The 25,391-nt window shown below is 39.3% G+C and overlaps 1 protein-coding gene across 1 annotated transcript in view; it reads right to left on the minus strand.

The window, feature by feature from the left end:
• Positions 1 to 25,391, minus strand: part of LOC307046356 (CUB and sushi domain-containing protein 3-like) — a 233,023-nt gene that overhangs the window by 165,760 nt on the left and 41,872 nt on the right. Inside the window, exons 5-17 of the mRNA XM_079692754.1 lie at positions 21,722 to 21,962; positions 13,231 to 13,343; positions 11,959 to 12,036; positions 9,971 to 10,058; positions 9,049 to 9,173; positions 8,488 to 8,609; positions 6,722 to 6,825; positions 6,267 to 6,379; positions 5,801 to 5,983; positions 4,770 to 5,096; positions 3,946 to 4,140; positions 3,546 to 3,684; positions 820 to 1,007 (exon numbers count right to left, since the gene is read on the minus strand). Of these exons, the coding sequence (XP_079548880.1) occupies positions 820 to 1,007; positions 3,546 to 3,684; positions 3,946 to 4,140; positions 4,770 to 5,096; positions 5,801 to 5,983; positions 6,267 to 6,379; positions 6,722 to 6,825; positions 8,488 to 8,609; positions 9,049 to 9,173; positions 9,971 to 10,058; positions 11,959 to 12,036; positions 13,231 to 13,343; positions 21,722 to 21,962 (2,016 nt within the window). The remainder of the gene's footprint in view (positions 1 to 819; positions 1,008 to 3,545; positions 3,685 to 3,945; positions 4,141 to 4,769; positions 5,097 to 5,800; positions 5,984 to 6,266; positions 6,380 to 6,721; positions 6,826 to 8,487; positions 8,610 to 9,048; positions 9,174 to 9,970; positions 10,059 to 11,958; positions 12,037 to 13,230; positions 13,344 to 21,721; positions 21,963 to 25,391) is intronic.

A 25,391-nucleotide genomic window follows, 5' to 3' on the forward strand; every position in this document is an offset into this window, starting at 1 on the left:
GTTCTTCTATTGGATTTTCAAAGACTACCACTGCATGTATAATGATGTGGAGCAGGAAATTAAAAAAAACACAAACCCTAAGGGCAGAGGAATTTACCCTCTAATATGTACCTCTAAGAGCTAATAGTTTTATTTCCTCACCAAGATTGTCTTGGTCAGTATGTGCACTTTAAGACAACCTTTCTCCACAAGCTAACACCTGTTGTGCCTGACAAAGGGCATGACAGTGCAAGAACACCCTTTGATAGAAAAACAGTGAATTCAGGGAGGGGAACTGACTGCATGTTACTTCTTGTCCATTGTTGTCATGTTTCCTTTGACTGTTTGTTTTTTGTATTTCTTAGCATTAGAAGAGTTTAGAGCAAATCATTCAATAAGCTGCAATGACTCATTTTAGCTTTGACTTTACCCAATAGTCTTTCCTCCCACAGGCCAAAGGGCCTTGCAAACAATAAGGTTATTAAAAGTACTGCTCAACCTGAAGATAACATGAGATTGACCTTTTGTTCCATTCTTAATTCGCAATATTTTTAAATCTTACTCTTGAATTGTTATCCCATTAGCTAAATGAAACATGTATTGTTTAGTCCTGAACACTTAAGCTCATTGAGGTAGGTTGTTGTGATAATACTGTGGCTTTTATTATGTAATTAACCTAATTATCACATCAGTTAGGTGTGATGTATTATGTATACAGTGTTTCAAAAACTGTATAAAAATGCTATTGCAAAACACTATGTGTGCACTATTCCAAAAATGATGTGCATTCCTATCTACTTCAATGTAATGTTTCGCAGTGCATGCAGGCAATAGTCTCACCTTCATAAAGTATCTTGAAGCCGCTGTTTGATCGACTGTTGTCGGTGGTGAAAAGCAGATACAGAAAGCTACTGCTACTAAACAGGAACTGAGGGACCTGGGTTCCATTGAATGAGCCAATCAGAGGAGACAGCAGGTTAGGACCGTCATGCACTTCCAGGAAGTCATAACTGAGCTCAGTTTGAAACCTTAAAAGTAAAAATAGCAGAGAGAAGTAATTGAAGAGTTATTTGTATTGCAACAATGCTTTTGATTTGACAGTTTAAAACCATTAGGTTGGTTAGAGACAAAAACATTTTAATCTCGAGGAAATAAATGAGAAGAAATAGTCTACGCAAAAAGTGTTATTATTGCAATAGTATTACATTAATTACTTTTTGAGAAATCTGACATGATATGGATTGTCACCTTAAAGAGCAACTTGCAGGTTAGAGACACCAGTGAATAAATGTGTAGGAAAATGATGAATACACTAGATTTTCAAAAAAATATACAGAAATATACACTACAGTGACATTTGGCGTCGTTTTAGTAAGACATTTTCACTTCCGCATAAAAAAGCCTCCGCACGTGACGTAACATGGGGGAGAGCGGCCGGTCTAACGTATGAATAAACATGGATCACAATGCTAATTTTGACACAGAAGAGGTTGAAAATATATATTCGAATGCATATGATTATAATTATGAGCCTGCTATGCGTCCAAGAGACCAGGAGCAGCCAAGGATTAGAAAAAATAACGGCCATCGGAGAGAAATTGAGCTTTGGTGTGTGGAGAACCAGTGGAGAACAGAGCAGCTGTCTTGGTGAGTGACCGGCGTTAGCTACAGTTAATGTTAGCTAACGTCAGTCACATCACAACATTGTAAAGTTATCATATATCAGGCTATAACTAAAGTAGCATTGATAATATAGTAACGTTACTGGCAGGACTGTTGATACTGATCCATAACAGAAACTAATGCGCAATCATCAGCCGTATCTCGCGTTACCTAATGCAACTCCAAACTACGGTGCTGTGTACCGGAGGAGAGACGCGAGATACGGCTGATACTTGACGATCTGCGGAGAAAGGTTGTGGAGCCTCCGTTGATATGCCGTTGTAAATGGCTTGATGGAAAGCAGGTGTGTAGTCGGGGAGGGTGCGCAGCTGATTGCAGCAGGTGAGTGGAGGTTGAGCAGGGAGCCAGGAGTGACAGCCACCACGCCCACACAAACAACACAGACAGGGGGAAACAAACAAACAAACAAACAAACAAACAAACAAACACAAAGGAGACGGCTGGAGCAGTACAGCCACCACAGCGTTACCTAATGCAACAAACTGCATCGTGGGAAGCGACGCAGAGTGTTGCTGGCGTGGCTCGCTGCAAAAGTTGAGCAATGTTCAACTTTTGACGCCTCGGCAGAAGCGTCAGCCAATCGAATCATATGCCAGTACAAGCTCTAGCCAATCAAACCGCTGCTTGTGTGTCAGGGGCAGGAGGTGCATGTGATTGGTTGTTGGTCGAGTTTCAGACACGCACGCCGCTGTGTGGACGGGCTGTTACGGTGCTGTGTACCGGAGGGGAGAGAGAGAGAGAGCAGCGAAGGGGGGAGAGAGAGAGCAGCGAAGGGGGGGAGAGAGATGTAATATGGTTTCCTGATAAACGTTTTGTTTGATAGACTTCAGCTGTGGAGAGTATATGCTGCAGGGAGGTGGATGCACCTCGCACAACGCACCCAGGAACGAAAGCTAGCTCTGGTCCTTTTCCTGTGGACTCGATGCCCTGACAGGCTGGAGTTTGTGCAACCTGCACAAACACAAGCTCACCATGATTAAAAATTGTGAAATGCAATGTAAAATTACCGAAAAAATACCAGCTCACTAAATTACAACCGCTCAAACCAACTACACACTACTACCGCGGATTGGGCAGAGAAGGAGTCCGAGAAAGTTGCTCCACCATGTGACGTAATATGACGCGTTTGACGTATGACGTTAAAAAAAAGCTGTTTTTAGTAGCAGAGCTCAAAACGGCTCCTTTCCCTCTGAATTCCTGCCCTTATGTCTCGTAAAACATATCAAATCCTGCATTAAAATTTTTAATTTTAATTTTCAGGCAAGGTTAAGCATAAATGTAATGCATTGCAAGTTGCTCTTTAAGAACTCTATAACATGTTTTTATACTGTTCATGCTCACTGCCTGTAGCACTTTGGGATTTGAAGTCAAATATGAAGTGCTTTATAAATGAAACCCATTATTATTATTATTATTATTATTATTATTATTATTATTAAGAAGGGACATCAGCATAGAGTTGCACTCCCGATCAATATTGTAGTAAAAATACTTTCAGACCATTTCAGTAAGAGAAAAAGCCACGCCTTTCTATGTAAGTCATGCAAGTAGCTTTAAAAATAAGCTGCATAAAGTACATGGAGGCAAACTTTGGCTCATTTAAAGTAAAGACCTGATTTTTAGAAACTAAGTCCAGTAACGCATTTCACATTGTAGGGCTTATTTTTTTAACCAAAGGCTTCCAGGGCTAGAGATATGCCTTCTGTGTTGTGCATGTGATGCAAATTAATGTTTGTAGTATGTATATTATATGCAGGTATGTTTTAAGTTTAGTATAGTAGTACTCACATGCTGTATAGTATGTGGATTTACTAAGGAATTGTGTGCTGTCTCAGTTGTTGTCTTAGTGTGAGTGTATCTTTGTTTTCCAAAATCATACAAACCTGTCAAAGCTGATCTTGATGGAGCTGCCAGGTTCAGCCTCAATGACCCACTCACAACTCAGAGAATCTTTGTAGTAGCCCGGCCACCCCGGGGAAAGAAGGACTCCAGACGGCCCTGAGTAGTGGCCCCCGCAAGGAGCTGGAGGAGCACAGAGATGGAAGAAAGAGGGGAAGAAAGGAAAGCAAAAAGATTAAAGACGTAAAAAGGTATAAGTGGAGAGGAGAGGGGTGGAGAAAAGTTGTTTTAAAGATAACTCAGCGTTTAGTACCTAACTTAGAAGGGAAAATAAATATAGGATGATTCACCAGAGATTCCCTCAATTTTATATTCCTCTTCTAACTCAAAAGTTGACAAATCTTTCCACCAACCACACAATTATTTACTTATTCATTTCAATACCTTCACATTTAGGAATGAGTCCACTCCACATCCCCTTGCCTTCCTCCAGATGGCATGTGATGGTGTCAGCCCCCTGCGTCTTGATGAAGCCCTCCTCACAAACCACTGAGATGGAGCTGCCCAGTTGGAAACTGTCCCCAAAGCGTCTGGCATTCAACGGTATGCCAGGGTCAGGGCACTCGTTACGCCCAAAAGCTGGTAATGAGTAGAAAGAGAACAAGATCCAGTGACAAATGCTCTTGTGTGAATGAGAAATGGGGTCTTTGAGGAGTCTGTAGATAAGGGAAATGGATGTTTCTATAAAGGAGAGAAAAAACAGACGTCTGCTCTGTACACCTGAGGGTGACAATAGCTTCTGTCTTTAAAGCTTGCTGTGCCTCTTCAGGAGTAAAGATTTACAACGGTGTTGCGTAAAGGAATGAGGAACAAGAGTTAGGAAGTGTATGAATGATCCTAAATGTTGTGTTTTGCTTTGTTAAGGCATGCTAACTTCATTTGGGGAGTGATGTCATAGCATTTATCTTTACAGCGTTAGCATTAATTAAAGGACAAGTGTATGCTTTGTGAATGAGAACGTATGAATTCACACAAATAACTGAAACTAATTAACTTCATCCCGTCATTTACCATAAATAAGATAAAACTATTAATTTGCACTTTACTCTGGATTATTAGATTTTCTTTGGTTAGCTTTAAGACAGTCCTGTCCTGATGTTTGCAAAGAGAAATGTACCCTAATCCCTAACCATGAAAGGGAAATGGAGGATGAAATGCTTTACTATGACTAAATTGGTCTGAATTAAATGGATTGAACAGGTCCTTACTGCTATAGGTGATGTTAAATCCTCGCCCAGACATAGAGTGATCAGCCTGAAACTCCAGCTGCAGCACGTTGCTGTTGGACGTCAGGTGGGAAGGAACTTCGGCCCCTGAGAAGCGTCCTAGTATTGTTGCTCCTGACTGGTCTCCATCTTTGATAGTGAGGAAGTCGTAGGGAGGCTCTAGGTCAAAGTCATTGAAGGCCAGGTGAATCCTGGAGCCAAGCTCAGAGATAATGAGCCACACACAGTTGAGGTTGTTTCCATAGCCCTCCGGGTAGTCAGGAGACAGCACCGTCCCCATGGGAACGGTGAAGTTCGAAAAGCAGGGGACTGTGTGTTAAAGAGGATAAAAAACATCTTAGAAATAATTTAAAACTCAAATATCCCAGGTGAGGACATTTGTTTTATAGCTTCTATCACTGGTCTCTTGACAATGTACACTGTGCATTCTGCAATGACAGGGTCCGGCAAAAAGATAAGTATAGAACAATGTCAGCGCTGTAAAACTAGCTCAGCAATCAGATGACAACTCTGCTCCCATGGGTGCTGAGTAGTATGAGAAACATGGAACTATAAGGCAGATGGATCAGAAGAGTCAGTGTACAAATATACAGACAAATAGGAATATACATGTAGGGGCACAGGAATACTGCAGTGTCCCAATGGAACTGAAACTAGAATTGTGTTACGGATATGGGTTAGGTGTTATTTAACTCATAGAAGGAGTGCAAGTTGTTTGAGAAAGGACAATATACAATGCAGGTTTTCTTTCTCCTGGGTATTTGAATAACACTACAGTAGTCCACTCCATACCCTACTTTCTTCTCTAACAAACCCACCCTACATAACAAGGCAACCATATCCTATCAATTTCCCATTTTATATTATTGCTGTTTAAATCAAATGCACTGCACGGTCATTTAATAACACTGTGATTAATCCTCCAATAAGTTAGTGTCATTGTGAACTTTCCAAGCCCATAAGTAATTGCTTCATTTGCTGTCCTGGAAAAAAAATGCATGTATTGGGCTCACATATGCAGATGGGGATATTAGCCGACCACTGATTGTTGTTCTGGCAGGTTATCATCTTCTCGCCGATCAGCTCGAATCCAAATTGGCATTCAAAGCGCAGAACATTTCCGTTTAGAAAGCCACTTCCCTCTTGGTAACCGTACAGAGGTGTACCAGGATCACCACAGCTCTCTTTGTCAATTTCTGTGGGAGATGGGGGTAGTGTAGAGAATGGGGGAAGGAAAGAGGGAAAAGGGAAAAAGTATTAAGTTAAGCTGAGTACTTTTCAGAGGTTTTCAAACATTATCTATAAAGGTCCAGCAGGTGAAGAGTCGGAAAGCCGAAGGGGGTGGGTGCAGACAGATGGCCAGATAGGACAGAAAGGCAAACAGGAAAATGGATATGTTGCTTTACTGAAAGCGACAGTCCCAGACAGAGGCATGGAAACAGACAGGGACAGATGATATCAGCACTAAAGTCTGTGTACCTTTATAGTTGATCTTGAAGCCAATCGAGCCTACACTCTCATCAGACTGGAGATGGAGCCACATCTGATGGGACATGCTGACAATCAGGTCCGGGACAAAGCTCCCAGTCAGCCTGCAGATAGGGCAACAAAAAGTCACTATGGTATCAAAACCCGCTCTGAAACATAATGTGACAAGGAGTAAATATAACATGTGTCCTAAGTCATGAGTAATGTATTGAAACAAAAAGAAAACAGACTGTATAACTGTAATTAAAGGGCATTACAGGGTTTACAACGCATTTCTTCATTGAAATGGTGCAGTCATTACATTCAAATAGAGGTGTTCAGCATATCATGGCTTCAAAACATTATGAAAACAAATGTAGATCTAGACAGCTATGAAACTAATTTAACCAAATGAGCAATATCAAAGTTCGATATGTTTCCAATGGAGCAATTCATTTGGTACTTACACTTGTATTATCGTTTTAGAATCACCTACTTCCCCTCCATCTCCGATTGTTAGTGAATCATACCCAATCTCTAGGTCGAACTCTTCAAAGTTGATCTGAATAACCTGAAAAAAAATAAAAAGATAACTTGTATCCCCTGTCCTTTGATATGAGTTATGCTGAAGCATGGCAGTGCATGTGAACTTTCTGAAAACGTTCTGTCTGTTATCCTACAGTGAGGATGGTTTGTGTGTTTACGGAGAATGACATTGTTGCCCTGACAGGTACATCTTTTTTTTACTGAGAGACTGTTTCTTCTGGGGATTTCCTGGTGACTGTTTCATTTTGGCAAAAAGACCGAAATGTTTTTGATCAAAAACCAAAACGTAAGACTTCCTACTTACCGTTTATTCAGATAGCTGCATACTATAGGCTACATTCTGCTACTGGTAGCAAAATCACTCATGTCTTTGAAATAAAAATGGAAGACAAAACACAAGAATTAACTTGTATTAAATGTGAGTGTTTATAGATGAAGACAAATGCCCTCGTTCATGACATACACCCTAACAAACAAAAGATACCATAAACACAATATGGAAAATGACAGCAGCATCTCTTCACATTACTTTGAGTACAAATCAAATGCTAAAAAACAATTCTAGCAGGCAAATCTAAGAATCTAAAATGTTTAATTTCCTGTCTGCATTCACCCTTCAGATATCCTCGTCGGCTGTCACTGGTTAAGATCTTTTCTCCCTTAACAAATGTACATCACGAAAGATGACATAATCACTGATCAAGCTGGCAACAGCCTTTTACATTTATAATACTTACCTCTGCTTTAATGAAATATAGCAATATTATCTCAACCTACACTTTGCCGACATGGGTGAGTGATGAAAGAAAGGATGTTGGAATGACGGGTGTCACATCTGTTAAGGACAAACATATGATGGCTGCTTGCTCATCCTTAACATCCCTTTCCCAGGCCATTGGGAGGACAATGCCAGCACAATACCCATGTATAACAGCCTCATTACAATATGCGCGTAAGCATAATTGCCATAATAACACTAATGGCCCAAGCTTCAGTGCCAAGTCAATGGCGTGTTTGCCTAGGCGAGGGCACGGTGGCACAGAGCTGTGGCACATGCCAGTCCTAGTGAGTCTGAGTGAGTGTAAGCTGGATAGTTATTGTTAAGTAGAAGAATAACACTTAGTTACACCCCTGTGTAAATGACACCCTGGAATAACAATAGAGATGGAAATTAATGTAGGAGAGCAGTAATGACCATTACGAAAACAGCTTTGACCTTTTCACTTTGGGAAAAAGCTGATTTCATTCAATCATTATTTCTGTTTCCCAAAATGAATAAAGCAAATGGCTCAACTGCCAATAGTGGAGTCTAGTGCTAAAATGCAGCTAGGTAAATTAATGAGGGACAGTGAACTTAAGTCAAAACCCATGCATATTCCATGTAACCTTTTGCTACCTTGGAAAATAGATGCATACATAAATATGTATCCAGAAGGTTATGCCCAGACAAATGCTCTACACCAAAAGGAGGAAAGTAGGGTATCTACATGTTTCTGCAGACCCTGCACAAGAACAGATTTAATGACTAAATACTTTTTTACACCTCTGAAATGAAAAAAGTAAATTACTTCAGCAAAAGGAATCGACTAGACTGCAGTAAACACTGTTATTGAGTGTTATTGAATTTGAATAACTGGAATATTTTACTTTGTTTTCTCTATTGTAGACCCTGACTCTTTTGTAGTACCTTGTTTGGATCGCTGGCTGTGATGATCCACACACATTGGGAGTTACTCTCATACTGAATAGGAAAGTTAGGAGATGTAAAAGTCCCAGAGGGTCCTTGTAGATTCGACCCACACGTTTTCACTGCAACGGCATAAAGATAAACATAAGGAGACAGACAATAAACATATTAAGTTATAAGGCATTTAAAACATCTTTGATTATTCAGATACACATACAGTATTTGTATATACATCATTTAGTAGGTAAATCCACATGAATATGCTCAGAAGGCAGTGTTATAACTCCTCCATTGTGATATGACAGACTTTTAATGTATTGTTTGCACAAATAGAGAGAGAATGTGTATTAGCTGCATTTCCATTAATCAAATTCTAAAAGGTCCTACAGGTATTATGAAACAGAAAAACAGAGCATTTTGGAAGATAAAATTAGAGTGATACAGCAAATGCTCTCATACATAATTAACAAAAATGAACTTTCCTCTATCCGCATAGAGCCTAAATCCAGAGGCACTGCCTTAATCAAACTGTTTTATTAGCTCTTCAGAAGCCCCGCTCACCCTTGCAGATGGGTCTGTGGTCGCTCCAAGCAGCGAAGACTTCTGCCACTCGCTGGCAGGTAATCGTTTTGGAGCCCTGCAGCACATGGTCTTCATCACAGGTAAATTGAGCAGTTGCTCCAATGCTGAGAAGATAACAAACACTATCAATGCCTGAAAGAGCAAATCAATTGCTAAAAATTACTCCAGAAGAAATATCAAATTCATGATTTAACTAATGTCATCATAACAGGTTTACATCGCACTATTCATCAATACTGTATATCGTTATTCAGTAGACACAGGTCGAATTTCTTGATTAATTAATTAATTATTCTCAGTCTCCAAATATACAGCATAAATGTCAGAGTGAAATAATGGTAACCTTTTCACATGAACTGATAAACAACTTAATTATGTTCATTTGATTGCTGGACATTTAATATATTGCTGGATAGACCTAATAATAGAGAGTTATCTTAGACATAGAGTGCATACTTATGTAAACAATAAAAACATATACTCAGTTTTACAGGGACCTGAGAGTTGATTTAACTGTGGCATGAAGCTGCATTCTGCCCAACATATCAGATTATTAAGTCTGCAACATGTCAAAGAAAATAGTCAAAAAGTCATGTGGATCTTTATTCTCTGCTGAGAAGTGCACAAAATACAAGCAGCAAGAAGATTATCTATGACCCTGGCAAATCGAACAAAGACTCCATAATGAATTGAAATATTGTAAATCTTCAAAACTGATGCAGGTTTCCCTAACAAGATTAAAACTGTGTTTGTTCAAACCGTGTTTGGAGATTTAACAGAATGTGACAGCAATAATTGAAATATGCTGCGTTTCCTAACACTGAAATTGGATGGAGAACCCTTCTCAACTATATCCCACCAACTGAGCAGCATCTCTTCAGCTGCTGGAGCACCAACTCACCTGAAGTTGGAGCCAGTGCGTTTGCCATTCTCCGACTCCCCTGGGTCGGGGCAGTAATTAGACACTTGTTTGAATCCTCCCTCATTCACTGAGAGAGAAAGAGAAGGACCAAGAATGCTGTGAGAAAGGCACTTTAGTTGGCCGAGCTCTGTACTTACAGAAAACACCCAGAACGTTGTGGTCTTATCCGGTAACATCATTTGGTTCCAGGAATGACATCTGTTTGCCATACAGTGACTTGTTTGTGGTGGCTGCCATCATTTTAACATTGGCCACCACATATTGATTTTAAATTGTTTTGTTATTTAAAAAGGGTGAAATTATGTTTGATTTTAAAGCTGCACGCAGGGCATTGATTTGCTCAGTCCCTCCTTTCCCACTTTCACAAACACATTGACAACGTACTGTTTGTGAAAAGCAATGCAAACTCTGAATCAAAACATGTTTATGCACAAGAGAAAGGATTGTTGTTGGCTATTGCTGGAGGAGAAAATAAGTCGGCTGACTTTCATGAATTGTTAGTATCATGAACACAAAAACAATTCCAAAACTGATGCATTGTAGGTGACTGATACGTTATGTGAATCAATCTTCTTAACCCATCGCTTTCAATTTGACACCCTATTTCTGATATTATCTATAAGCAGCAGTATGAAGTGCCTAGCTAGTAAATATTGCAATAAGTCAATTTTAGCTTCTACCACAATTAGAATCGTATTCTATGGGGAAGACTGCCAGCCAACACGGTCACAGAGTTTGGCTTGCCAGTCATTTGGCAGCGCTGATTGTGATGATACACATGTGCTTTCTGATATCAGCTTGAGTGCCCAGGGTAAATGCTACTCTTACCTGAGCTAAACAAAATAAAAGGAAATATATCTGAGCCCAAAAGGGACTAAGAGGATTAACTATCAATTGCAGAAGCTACAACTATCACTCAGTGAGACTCTCCTTACATAATAAAAGTTTAAGTGCACTACATAAGGCCTACTAGATATTCTTATGAATAGAGTATAGCCTTTGAGAGTAGAGAAGTGGCTAAGAAGACAGAAAAAAGCTCAGCTATGTTGTGACTTTTAACAAGCTCCCCCTCACATTAGGATCTGTAAATCAAAGACTGCATGAAGTGGAAATTAATATCATGAAATATGTAGGACCATTATTATGGTTCAGGTTTGTTGTAAAATTAGCAATAAGACAACGACCCACACACACAAAGGCACTTGGTTTTTAAAAACAAAAAAAAGTGTTTTTGCCTTGACATTGTTCAGGAAGTTCATCAGCTTTGAAGTTAATTGTTGCAGGTGATGAAACAGGGTTCAATGATATGCAATAAACCCACAAGGCACATGAAGTATATCTTTATAGTGTTTTAAATGATATACAGTATTGCCTCAGAAAAGATTAACGGGTTCTGCATTATTCATGTCTCCATGCAAGGCGAATCTATGACACATAAGGTAATAAAGATTACAACCTGTTATCATTGAAGTGTATAGCACACAGTGGAGTAAGAGGGAATTGTGTTGCAGGTTAATGTTAATGACAGAGCTCCTCAAGCAATTAGAATGCATTCACTTTGATCTGAAGAGTACACAAATCATCTGACAAGTGAGTGGTCACTCAACCTTGACTACCGCTGTGTGTTTAGTTGACACAGTGCATGAACATAAGACAATCTGATGTGCTGCTGAAATAGTAGAGAAACACTAGAGCTGATCGAATTCAGCATTGTTGATTCTAAATACATAACTAGGCCTGATCTCCGAGTGTCAGGACAGGAAGTCTGTTACATGAGCGGAAATAGGTCATCAGAAAGAAAAAGAGACTGCACTTCTGCAAAATCTAGTACTGTAGCTTAATTTCTTCACCAAATGATGCAGCAAAGAAAATAGACAAGAAACAAACAAAGACCCAGAACACAAGCCCTACATAAACAAAAAATCCAAACAATGAAAACAGTTGCATAAGAAAAATAAAAGACTTACTCAAAGACAGTTTGTTAGTGTTGTCCTTTCCTGGTAATAATTTTACCCCTCTGGATTTAAGCTCTCCAGAGCTTTTCACTGGTCGAGAGCAATAGAAAGAGTTCATTAGATAAAAGAAGTTACAGTATTAGATGTGAGAAGATACAGTACAATGGTTTCTTTCTCTAGATAATAATTCCTATGAAGAACATCAACATTAATTGCTACTGGTGAGAATCTTTTTGCAAAAGGAAATGAGTCCAATGGCTCTGATGCATTCCTAAGGGTTGCCCTGGCAATTCTATAAAACTTAAATTAGTTTCTCATGTTTGGTCATTTATTTAACTCAGACATATTAAACAGTGGATCAAAATTGATTGGTCAGAGCAGATTAAATGGTTAGAGCTTGTAGGGGGAAATGCTACACTGAATTGAAGAGCAGCCAAAGGACTGCAATGCTACAGCCCAAGACAGTCTCATTAAACACAGTAAGAGCCATATTGCTCACAAAAGCCAGGTGATGCAAGCGGCAGTCATCATTTTTAATCATCAAAAGCATAGCCAAAAGCAATAAATGATTTATCAAGCAAAAACAAGGCTGTTTGAATTTGACAACATTTAGATAATACCTCTCCTGTGAACTACACTGTTGGTCAAATGGTTCATTCAACCCATTGTTAACGTAATGCTCAAAAGCACTAATAAAACCTCGTAGTGCCTGTTGGTGGTTGAAAAAGATTTGCCCTTTACATCATAATTAACACACGCATATACAAATTGCTTTGCACTGCAATAGGTGAGAAATACGATTTTTCATCTATTGATTTCATGTCTCCATTTACAATGAGTTCCACCATGTGCATGTTACTGAAGATTTTATAAAGCCTTTTATTGTGAGGTTGCAGGTTTCATATCTGGCTTGGTGCCAGGCTTTAAGCCTTTGTAGTATAGTGTATGCAGCACATACTGTGACTTTAAAGTCCTGCCAGAGAACAATGTCAGGGTAATGGATTATCGAGCTGCTGGAGCTCGGTTTCATAAGAGGAAAGCATATACAGTATTTATCTCTGAAATGTTTTTGATTAACAAAGGCCCTTTGAAGTCAATGGTTTGAAGCAAAGAAGACCCTAATGCCCTCTACAGAGGAGGTATTAATCAAACTCTATAATATTCAGTTAACAAAAGATCAAAAACATGTTTTGCAATTACAGTGTGTTCTTCTTACGATGATCCCTTTATGCTTAAGGAGGGGGCCCTCTATTATGATGTGCAAATTAAGTAATCATGTCTTACCTTGATACTGGGCCCTGAAGCCTTTGTGGCGGTGGTTGCTTTCTGTCACGAAATGCAGCCGGAGCCAGTTTGTGTTGCTGATGATGGGTGCTGGAATATTCATTCCAGTTATCCTGAGTGTAAAGAGTCACAACATAAAGGAAACACATGTCATCGGTTTAAACCTTTACTCAACTAAAGAGCTTATCTGTCAATGGCATTCTTGTGTTGCCATAATCACCTACAAGAAAAAAGGTAATTGGGTAAAATGAAGAAACCATGAATAAAAACATTGGAGAATATTATATGAACTTAGAAAGATGAGAAAAATGCATCCATTTATTTAGTATGTCAGGATTTACAAGTATATGCACAAATTAGTGGCAAATAGTAAGAAAGAGAAAGAATGAGCGCGTTTTAATTGTGCTGTTGTTTACATTGGCAGGGGTCTTTGTCAAAACGTGCCTGTGTGACTCAAGTCTGTGTGTCCTGACTACATCTGCTGTACCGTGTGTAATGGCGTTTCAAATGCAGCATCAGGGACCATTTATAATTGGGAGATTTAAAGCGGCCAGGGGCCTTTCTTGTTTGTATGGCTGAACAGCTATGGCTTTTTTCAATTGTCTTTCAATGCCAGCACCACACCCTGTCGTACCACGGTCAAGAGCACACAATGCCATTCTAATAATAATAATAATAATTTCAATTTATATAGCGCCTTTCACGAAACCCAAGGACGCTTTACAATGGGAAGTAACAAAACAAAACAAAATTGTTTGAATTCTACAGTAGCTATCAAACAGAGACTGGGGACAGAGTGAGAAAGAGTGGAGTGCAGTTGAGCCCAGTGTTCCCAAATCGGCTCAGTGGAACAAAAAACAATGTGTTAACTTGTTATTTTGCCTGTGTGTGAGCGTAGTCGTGTTTAAGGTTTGTTTTTTTATCTAATTTCTTTGGCATTTACTGCAGAGTCACCAAAGGGGCAGGCTGGAAAAAAATAAATAATCAAAGAAATGTGAAGGTGGCAGTGAGAAAGAGATAGGAAGAGAGTAATACGAATGAATAGAGAATGACTTTTTCCCCTCAGTGGCCATTTCAGACATAGGAAAAACATTAGCAAGTCCAGTGTTCCCAAATCGGCTCAGTGGAACAAAAAACAATGTGTTAACTTGTTATTTTGCCTGTGTGTGAGCGTAGTCGTGTTTAAGGTTTGTTTTTTTATCTAATTTCTTTGGCATTTACTGCAGAGTCACCAAAGGGGCAGGCTGGAAAAAAATAAATAATCAAAGAAATGTGAAGGTGGCAGTGAGAAAGAGATAGGAAGAGAGTAATACGAATGAATAGAGAATGACTTTTTCCCCTCAGTGGCCATTTCAGACATAGGAAAAACATTAGCAAGTCTATTTGACATTATGTCAACTAACCAATATTATTCCAGAGAAGAGAGATCAGACAGATTATAGGCTGTTGCATGCTTTACGTTTTGATTGTCTAGCAAACAAATTAAAAAAATTTGAATACTGATACTTTAATACTAATTATCCATCACAAGGATAGATGGCCAGTAAAGAATTAATACGATATTTATTCTCGCACAAAAGTTAACCTTTTCTCTCATTGCTTCAATGTTAAAATGCTAATGGTACCAATAGACGGCAGAATGAAAAAGAGCAGCCCTAAGGTAGCTGGACTATTTAGGAAAAAGTGCCTTCATGTTGCCTGTAGTGAGAGCAGCAAATTATCACAAGATTTCTGCTAGTAGTCTAAAGGAAAATGGATGGTGACAATAAAGCTGTAACCATCTGGATGTTTCATGGATGCTCAAGGCAGAGCAGGAGTGATCTTACGAATGTATGACCAGCAGACGTTAATATACTGTTTTCTCCATGGCAAAATATGGGAGTGGAAGTGAAACATGATCTGCCATGAACACTAAATAAAGGCTTGATGACACTCTACAGAGGAACAATGGGAACATTTGTGTCCATGTGAAGCAATTGCAAACCTTTCTATTTATTTAACAACAGTCTGTATATAAACTTACTACCCCTGATGTGACCTGAGAAATCTCAGTGTGCAAACATGTTCTCTTGCTTCTCATGATGTCTTTATGTAAGCAAAAGGTAATGCAAAATAACTGAGATCTACTTTACAAAATGGTACGTTTGTCGCTAGTACTTGTCAATGTATTTGTCATTCCAAACAAAATAAATTAGTGGATAATAGGCTGCCTATTCCTTTTAAAACATTGAAAAACTATTGAATGCTGTCTATTGTTTTTTCATTGTAAGTCCGATTGGTCAAATTGATTCCTCTCATAATGCACAATTCCATCTCCGCAGACTCACTCAGGCTGTCCATTTGATCCTTCACAAATACAGTATGCAAAATGGCTTTTCAGAGATTACTTCCTAGCATGAGTGAAGTGTTTTTATGTGCTTGCTTTGATCAAAATCTGAGCATGGTTCCTATCATTTATTTGGGGCGTCTCAAGGACTAATGGTAGATTCTGACATTGGTTTGAGAGGCAAATCAGAGTTCTCATTACATTCTCTGAGTAAAATGGACTCGATAGGGAAGGATAAGGGGTTAACGGGAGCATCGCATCAAAATACCAACGCAGCGAGTCTCAATGTGCAGATACTGTGGCCGAATGTGGCATTGAGGCCAGAGGGAGAAGTTGTGATCTCGAGTGACTTAATTTCACAGTGAAGTCAGTCATACGTAAAGTAGGTTAACCACAGATAATAAGTGATCAATTCCAATTTGACAGAAAAAGATAGGGCCAGGAGATTATTTATTTTCCTTTACCTTTCCCCAACCCGTTCAATCACACTCAAACAGTATTGAAGTGAAGTTGCTGGGAAATTCAACAATAATTACATTTGGCTACACAAACCACAAAAACCTAAACATTTACGGTTTTAAATGAAAATAATCACTTTTTGAATAAATATGATGAAGTTGAATTTATATTGTTCGTGTGTTGGTCTTTTTATGAGGAGGTGGATCTTTCAGATCAAATTGTCTATGGTATCTTTCACATTCTATTCTAAGTGTATAATGTAGTGATGGATTCACACTGGTCTGGTTCCGGTCTTGATTTGGTCTCGCCCTGCCTTGGTACACTCCGGTTTTGGTCAGGACTTGGACTTGGTTAAGGTGGTCTTGACTACAACACTACTGGCCACTTTATTAGGTACACCTGTTCATAACACACATATCTCATCAGCCAATCACATGGCAATAACTAAATGCATTTAGGCATTTAGACATGGTCAAGACAACCTGGTGAAGTTCATAGAGTGGCCGGTGAGTGTAAATTACTTTTATAATATATTTTGTGAAGCGATAAGCTCTATATCGCTCCTCTAATTAGTCCCTCTTTAAAGGCTGTTCTGGGGTTGTACTTGTACAGTGTGGTGCCTGTCTGCCAGCAGATTGACTTGTGAGAACAGTAAGCCTGTCACAGTATACCCAGTAGTTTCTTACAATAATTTCCCTGGTGTAATACCTGGGTCAATTGTCAATTCATCTTCCTTCAATCAAACATTGCATTCTTCACAGGCAGACTGCAGTAGAGGAAGATAGCTTTTAGAGACATGTTGATGGCTCATATTTTGCCTGGGAAGATCAATAATAACTCCAAGGAAGAAGAAATTGAATCCAATACACATGGTATTATAACCAAAAGTTGGAAATGTATCCACAGGGCTCCTCTTGCTCGAAACCCGCTTTGAATATTGTAATCCTTATTTGACAACCATTTAGCTGGTCTGCTTGAATAGGGCTGTTCATATTCAGTAAACTAAAAAAATATTGCCAGATTGCTTGGCGCATTAACAATTTATTCTTTAATCTCAGCTTCATTCGGATGTTTACAACATGCAGAGTAAATGTAATAGTACCCATTGAGAAAAAAATCTGCTAAGAAACTAAATGATGGAAAGGTAAATATGGAGAGGAAGCATAAAGACATTTTACAGAACATTTTGCGATCATATTCCGTAGTATATAAGCAGAAAAGTGTATCAAATAACCGCATAGCCCTTCAGTCTTTTCAGGTTACGTGTCCTTATTTGAAATAATGAGTGATGTGTAATCTACAGCTTGTTGTTTTTACCCTTTGCAAGCAGGGCTGTACAATCATATTAAAGGTCGGAAGAATAACAAAAAAAAGTTTTCCTTGGTCCAGATAGACTCCGAAGTTGGCATTCGTAAAAAGGAAACTGAGATTTCTTTGTCTATTTTCAAGGTAATTGATGTGTAGCCTCACATCAACCTTCCCCAGCAGAGAACTGATAGAAATCTTCAATTGATAAAAGGATACAAATTCCTGTCAGCAAAACATATTCCTTGTCCAAGAGTCTTGGCTTTTGAGTACTATTAGGAATTGTTTTTTTTAGCAGTCGTCATCATCCATCATCCCCTTTCAGCAAATTGGCAGGCAAAATTGGGCAGTTTAAAAGCTTACTTCATTTTATATTTTATAACAACTTAAATATTCAAAATAAATTAAATATTGTAATATTCTTAGTATCTCCTAAAATATCTTATTCTCCAGTATGAAAGTGAATCATTCTTTTAGGGATGACGTTTTTTTTTAATACAATATTACTTTTCTATCTTCATACTTGAGATATTGTTTATCACTCTGTTTTACCACAGGTTGAGAGAGGATAACAAGTCAAGTTGGGACACACTATAAGTCCATTTGCCTGAAAAAGGCTAAGAGGAGATGTTAAATCTGGCTGACTTTGAGGTTCCAGCCTGTCAATCATCGTTAAGCAGCTCTAAACCTCAAGGGTACATTGACAGTTTGCTTGTCTCTGCCTGCAGCTGGTGCTATATGTTAGGATGCTTCAAAGTTTAGCTGTCCATTGGCCTTGTACACAGCGAGAGACACTCATAAAATAAAGGCGAGTGAGAGCAATGAAATGTTTGGGCATGCGAGAATTGCTCACTCTGAATTGTGTTTGTTTGCTTGTCTGTTTGTTTACCTGGCTGAGTTGAAGCCTTCCCTCTCCGCTTCACTCTAGCTCACTGAGTCCCATTAGGATTGTTGGGCTTACAACCAGAAGTCGGCCTGACAGCCTCCGACATTTGGTGTCATACAATAACATCTTGGAGATTCAAAGCATTCCAGTTATGCATAATGAGTGCTTACCACACACCTGAACAACAACTTCAAATAGATGATGTTACTTATTAAATTGCTTTGCCTGAATAAACACAATATTTGTCTTTTTTACCATCTCCTTGGACACAGGACTGAAAATAACCTATTTGAAGCCACCAGTTCACTCTTAAGGGTTAAAACTCCAAAGTATATTGAGTAGTATGCATTGCATGCTATATTCCATTGATTTAAAAAAGAAAAAACCGAGATAGTGATATATGCTAATGTTTTACTGCTGTTAAATAATGCTGTGCATTTGCCAGTAAAAAGTTTGAAAGACATTTGTTTTTAATCATTATTCGCAGTTCAACAGTCTCTCAACCGTGTAAAGATATTCCAAGCCTAGAGAATTAATTAAGAAAAATAAATAGTTATATGTCAAATGCATGGATTCTCTTAAATCCTGAAAAACAAGATATTACTAGACAACACAATGCATTTACCACTGGGGCTTTCAGAGGCATTTCTGTCAGTGAAAGAGTTAATGTTGGAGAGAAGAGGATTACCTGATCAGTGTCATCACCATATCCTCTTCCTGTCAAACTCCTAAGCTACGTCAACATTCAATACTTAGCAGTCAACACCACACTCAGAGCACCTCTCCTTTGACTCCCCATGTCTCTCACTGACACACTGTCTGTCTCTCTCTCCCCCTCTGACTCCGGGAGACAACTCTCAGGGACAACAAAGCTTGTACCTCAGTGATTGATTTGAGCTTCTTTCAGCCAATTACAATTAATGCCCGGCAGGATCATATAAACCTGGCAAATGCTCCCCTTCGCTCAGCACAGGGAAAAGATGGATAACATTAGCCTCAAGGTTGGGGGTCAAACCCATTTAATTGTTCCTTGTTTGAGTTGGGAGTACCTTCTACATCAAGCCTTTACATGAATCCATCAAGTGTCTGAAGGCTGCTTTTTAAACAAAACTCTGTTCAAGATGTATAGGTCATGTGATCTTTAATTTGACTTATCACACAGAGAGTCACGCATGCGTTCTGTTAAGACATATTCAAAAGGTTATCTGCACACAACTGTCCATGCAAATTCATCAAGGTACATTAACATGCCAGCTGGCCTTTCCCCTTAAGTTTCCAATACATGTGGCTGATTTTAGAGTGCTGCTCTTGTCAAATATTACGACTTCGTGCTCATGCATAAACAGACCCTTTGTTTTTTTATATGCTTCAAGAACGCAGCAAGAAGGCCTCGTTATCCCAAGAACTGAGACACAGTCCTAAGGCGATACAGCCTTGTTTTATCAAGCTCACACCTCTCTTTGGAATAAATTAAGAGCTGCCGATGCAGTAGCGCACTCTCTTGTGATCTGTAAAATCTACTCGACAGCTATTTATTCTCTCTACCAGGGACGTGCACAGACATTTGGAGGGGCTATTGCTCTAAACTGGAAAAAGGGCCTCCCCCCTTGTTTTTAATGTAAAAGGTTCATACAATAAAATGGGGTGGCTGTGGCTGGACTTCGAACCAGGGGGTAGAACATTTGAGTCCCACTGCAGTCAGCATGTCGTTGTGTCCCTGGGCAAGACACTTCACCCCAAATTGCTCCTCTGGGGATTGTCCACAGTATTGAGTATGTAAGTCTCTTTGGATAAAAGCGTCTAACAAATGACATGTAATGTAATGTAATGTAATGTAATAAAAACACAACACTGTCATTGCAAGTGACACTCATTGACTTTCATGACCAACTGCTAAATTCGTTATTCAGGCAAATGTTTTGTTTTGCGGTCCATATCTCATTAAAATATCTAATGTTAGTAACTATTAAAGAAAAATGGGGACAATTATGTTTTAATGTAGTTTGAGCATTGTAACTGCTGGGCAGACATAGGCTACTGATAAATTGGGACTTCTAACAAATTACCTTAAATAAACTCACTAACTAATTAAACCAGTTCAATACGCATTATTCTTATCATTCTTTATGAGCACAGTAACAGTGAGGTATTTAATTACTTATGTATTTAGAATTCCATAACTTCATAACAGAGATGGTCAAACTAAAGTGGAGACATGGCAGAAATCCTACAATAAAGCGGGACATTGAACTGTTCACCCGTGAGAAGGCAATCAAGAAAAGAGAGTGAGCGGCCCCGTTGAGGGAGTTTACAGATGAAAAGACACAGAAAGACAAAAGCACAATAACAAGTATATTTAGGTGTGTTTTTTGTAAATAACCGACGGTGTCAAGAGGAAGTAAAGTCCCCTGGTTTGTCCCCTATACCCTAACGCCAGGCAGGCATTTTGGTGTGATCACCATAGCCATATGAGGCCGGACTCGGAGGGCTTTCCTTTGCTTCCAGCTGTCAGATTGTAAACAAAGTCACGTGACTGGGGGCAGATGACAACGCTGACAAGTTGTGTTTTTATCGCAGTGAGACGCTACAATACTAATTGTGGGCTTATCATGTTGATTCGGCCACAGTAGAAAACAAAAAAAACTCTCGCTCTCTCCAGAGGGGCAGGTCAGACAAAAATGGCAAACGGGCCTTTGCCCGGGCAACATTAGCCCGTACCTGTGCACGTCCCTGCTCTCTACGAGCGTCCATAACCTTCTGTTTTTGTTATAAATAAACAACATTTTTAGATATGCAGGATTTTTATCACTATGGTGCCCATAAAAAGACTGATCTAGGTGAGTCATTTATATTTTCAAACTGAATGTAATCTTATTGTTGGATTAAATCAATTGTTATAGTTTATTATTAACCATACTGATTGTTTTGCCATTGCTTTCGAATCGTCAAGCTCTTTATTGCAACCCAGGCCATCAAATCAATTAAAGTTCGATCTCTTTGTATTTATTCCTCTTTTTCACACACGCCTACTACTTGATGTAGTTCTTTTGTATGTTTAGGGTCCAGTTTGGGTTTGAACGTGCAGGTTTGGGGCTGTAAGCTCATTGTAACACTATGTTATATTGGGTCACACGGATAAACACAAGTTCTTACTTAATTGTAACTTCAAATTGTCAATCGAAACTTTCTTGCTAGCGTCTCTGGATTATAAAATGTCTGGCCTACATTTGGTTTGGCAGCCCTGTCTGCTAAATGAATATAGGCCATGATTTACCAAGAGTATTTTTAGCATATAGCGTATATCACACAGGTTTAACAATAACAAGAAAACTATTGAGATAATTATCAACTGATGCATAACACATGTTATCTTCAGTTCAACCTAATCTTACTTTTATGCAATCCCTTATCAACACCATACAACATGCTCCAAAACCAAAACTAGTTGTATCAGTGCTCTGCTTGTTAAATATAATCAATAAAAGAGCCACACTCTTTCTCACAGCTCAACTCACCAGATGCTTGCCGGTTCAGATCCTTCTACTTCAAGATAATCCGACTTCTCCTCCATCTGAAATTCAGTGAAAACCAAGGAGATGGTGTCCCCGGGATCTGCCAGGATGGTCCACTTACACTCCCCACTGCTGCCAAGGCCCCCAGCAGCTCCACCAGCACTGGTGGAATCACCGCTGGGGAAATCAAAGCTGGAGATGAGCCCGCTGGAGCCCCTCAGGGTGCCACCGCATGTGTCCTCCGCTGTCAGTCACCAAAGAGAAAAGCAAAAAGGTTATGTCGGAGTTCAAAATGTCAAAACAAGTGGCTTCAGGCATAAAACATTCATACCTGTCACTTCAAATAAATAAAAAACAGCAAAATACCAATTTGGAAGCTGATCTTAAAGCTGCACAGGCTCTTTAAACACATCATTATACTGTATTATTATTATTTTAAAAACGCAAGTTGTCGAGTCCAGTGCCTACAGTTACTGTAATTATGTTACTGTAATGTTGTGCTCTTTCCTCTCTTTTCCCTGATCTTGTCTCCTCTCTTTATCCAAGAGTCAGTAATTCCTCATTATGTCCTCCAAGCCCCCTAAAGTTGAAGGAAACAAACAAATGATGATAAACAGGGCTTGTGGTGTGAAATTGCATATTTTTTTCCTCCAATGTGGGAAGCATGGCACGTCAGTTGAATGTTAATGCACTCAACCATAACAGTGGCTTGCTCTATTTCCCTCCAGATCCCTTTCCCCCCTTTCTCCCCCACCCTTTCTTATATCTCTCTCTCTCTCTCTCTCTCTCTCTCGCTTCATCCCTCCCCTCCGAGCCCTCTCAGATCTTTCTACTATTAGTCACCATCCTCCCCTCTACCCCTGTATCCGTTTTTTCTCCCTTAAGAATTCTAATGATGGCAGGGCTTTCACAGTTTTCACATCATTTAAGACTAATATGTGACACTCAGCTGGGCCAGCTGAAACCTTTGATGGCTCAGCGCTCCACTCAGGGCTGTCAGAGCTGCCAGCCTTGGAACATTCCTGCATGCTGCGTTACATGATTGGTCAAGGAACAAGGAAGCTGGTGTATGAAATTCAAAAGAAGATTAAGAAAAAAGAGGTGAAGATGGGAGAGCAGGAGCTGCTAGTTAGCTTGATCTATGTCCTTTGACACATTAGCTGAAGCGTAGCATCTGATCAAAGTCTTCATAGAAGGAGCAGAGATGTCATTGATACTGTGTGAGACATCAATGGCTGAACACACATATGATTTAGATCAAAGGCCGACTGGTTTGAAGACTACACCAAGGGCAGGATTGTATTTGTTGAATGCCTAAAGCCTAGTAACAAGAGAAGCAAGTGTCAGTGATAGATTGTGTATCCTTAAATCATTTAAGATGGCATAGAGTGCCAAAGAGATGTGTTGATTAAATTCAGAAAGGCTCAAATGTAACTTTCAAGTGTCTATTCAAGTCAAACCAAAGGTACCATATCACTTTTTAACCCTGATGACAGACAGTGGGGTAGCGTAAAGTGTCCTTGTGTCATTCAAGGCAAAGAAAGCAATAAAGGAGTGGAGGAAACGCATTAGATAATGAGGATGGAGAGAGTAGGAGAAGAGAGGAGACAAAAAGGTGGAACAGAAAGATGCAGGGGGATAGGTGAGAGGTGAGTGTGAGTAAAAAAAGCAAAAGGATAGAAAATAAACGAGAGATAGACTGGAATTTTGCAAGAGACCAAGACAAACAGGAGAAATAACAGGAATGGGATAGAAAGAAGAAATGTCAACAGGTAAGCCTAAAGACAATCAAACAAGCATATCTGCAGCCAAAACCCACCCTCATCGTATTAGTGACTCGAGCGAATGGTAGCAAATGTCCCTTTCATAGGACCCTCTAATCTAGTTCATTTCACCCCTCTCCTACACGCAATACTTACGCTCCCATAACACCAGAATTCAGTAATGACCACATATGACTTGAAAAAAGTCAAGCTGTACTTTTCTAGAAACTAAAGACTAGCTTGTCTAAAAAGTCATGATTATGTTTTGAGTATTAGTGTATTCAAAATGGAGTTTTACTATTTAAAAAACCATATAAAACATTTGATGAGTAGTGTTTCTATCAAACAGTATAAGTTCAAACACCCATACATTCTTCATTCTACTACATTTTTAAGCATCTTTAAGCTAAAAACGTCCTATTCGTTCAATTGTTCTGCTTTTATTTACCTTTTTATTCTCCATCATTTAAAGTTATTCAAAGCTGGTGACATCGCAACACAAAACTGGCTGGTGGAGAACTATTAGCAGCCACAGAAAAACTAAAGAATCATGGACTTTTTGGAAGGACTACAAAGTAAATTCACTTTATGATGACCAAAACTGGATGGACTGATACAGAAACTTGGGGGTTGAGCTTCTAGCTCTTACTGCTAAGTATTTGCTACTTTTTTTTAACGCACTCTAGAATACTGAGACATTGATTTCTCATTCAGTGCTACATAAAATATGCAAAAATTGAACCTGGCAAAATTCACTACACCTAGAAATTATTCATTATTTCAGCTATTATCTTGTCGCGAGAAAGACATTTAGTTAATTGCATTAATCCCTGTGTGGAAATGTAAGGTAATAATTAATCAAAAACACTTTTGCACATGCACTACTTTTGAAACTTTCCAAGGTCTGGTAACAATTCCGGTAAATGAATCACAGTATAAACTAAAGCAACAGAATTATTTTTAAAAGCTGAAAACGAATGATAGAAAATCCTTTCAACTAAACAAGATTAGATTAGATAGAACTTTATTCATTCCGAAGGAAATTATTGGGGCAGGGGCAGGATCAACTCTTGAACAACAACAAAAAGCCGGCGTTTTATCCAGTTTGTACACAACGATGGAGAAACTTAAAAAGCAGCAGTGGTCCACTAAAGAGACCAGCTACCTACTGGGAATCTGGTCTTCTGAAGAGGTACAGAGGAAGCTGGAGCTCAATCGGCCATTGTTGTTGTTGTCGGTGTCAGCTGTGAGGGGTTTCCGCGTGGTTTGGCTTTATGAAGCAGGCACGCAAACGGTTACGTCATGACGCAAACGATGACGCAATGACGCAGCACCAGTCGGACTCTGGGCGGTGTGAAAAGAGCCAGAGCTAAACCGAAGAACCGGTTCTGAACCTGAAAAGCTCTAGCACGGAGCTTGAACCGGAGTTGCGTTGGTGTGAATGAGGTAAGAGACCAAGGTCTAGGAGCATTGTGCAATTAAACTTCTATATGAATCAATCCATTATCAACACACAGTAAGACTCAGAGTAAATTAAGTCATGGTGAGAGGAGACAGCAGAAACCAAAGGCTGCCACCCAGCTCTGTTTATGTTCTCATTCTTACTGAAGGCACAGAGGACACAACGTTGCCACTGTGGGAAACGATACCACTGACATAATCATAATCAAAAAAAGAGACAATGAAAAGGCTCAAGCAAGCCGTAAACAAAAATGAAAGCCCTTTTTGTTCCTTAGTTCTTTGAACACCAGAGTACGAAGCTAGAACACATGAACAATAGCTCCTTTTTAGTTTTCTTTGAAGTGTTTTCCATGATAACACACTTGCTCTCTGATCGACCCTAAACATCATTCAACTCAGTTGGTGGCAGCAAAATGAGAGTGACAGGTACAAAAGGTAGTGCTGCATGT

Source organism: Notothenia rossii (assembly GCF_949606895.1).
Source record: "Notothenia rossii genome assembly, chromosome: 7".
Taxonomy (NCBI): Eukaryota; Metazoa; Chordata; class Actinopteri; order Perciformes; family Nototheniidae; genus Notothenia; species Notothenia rossii.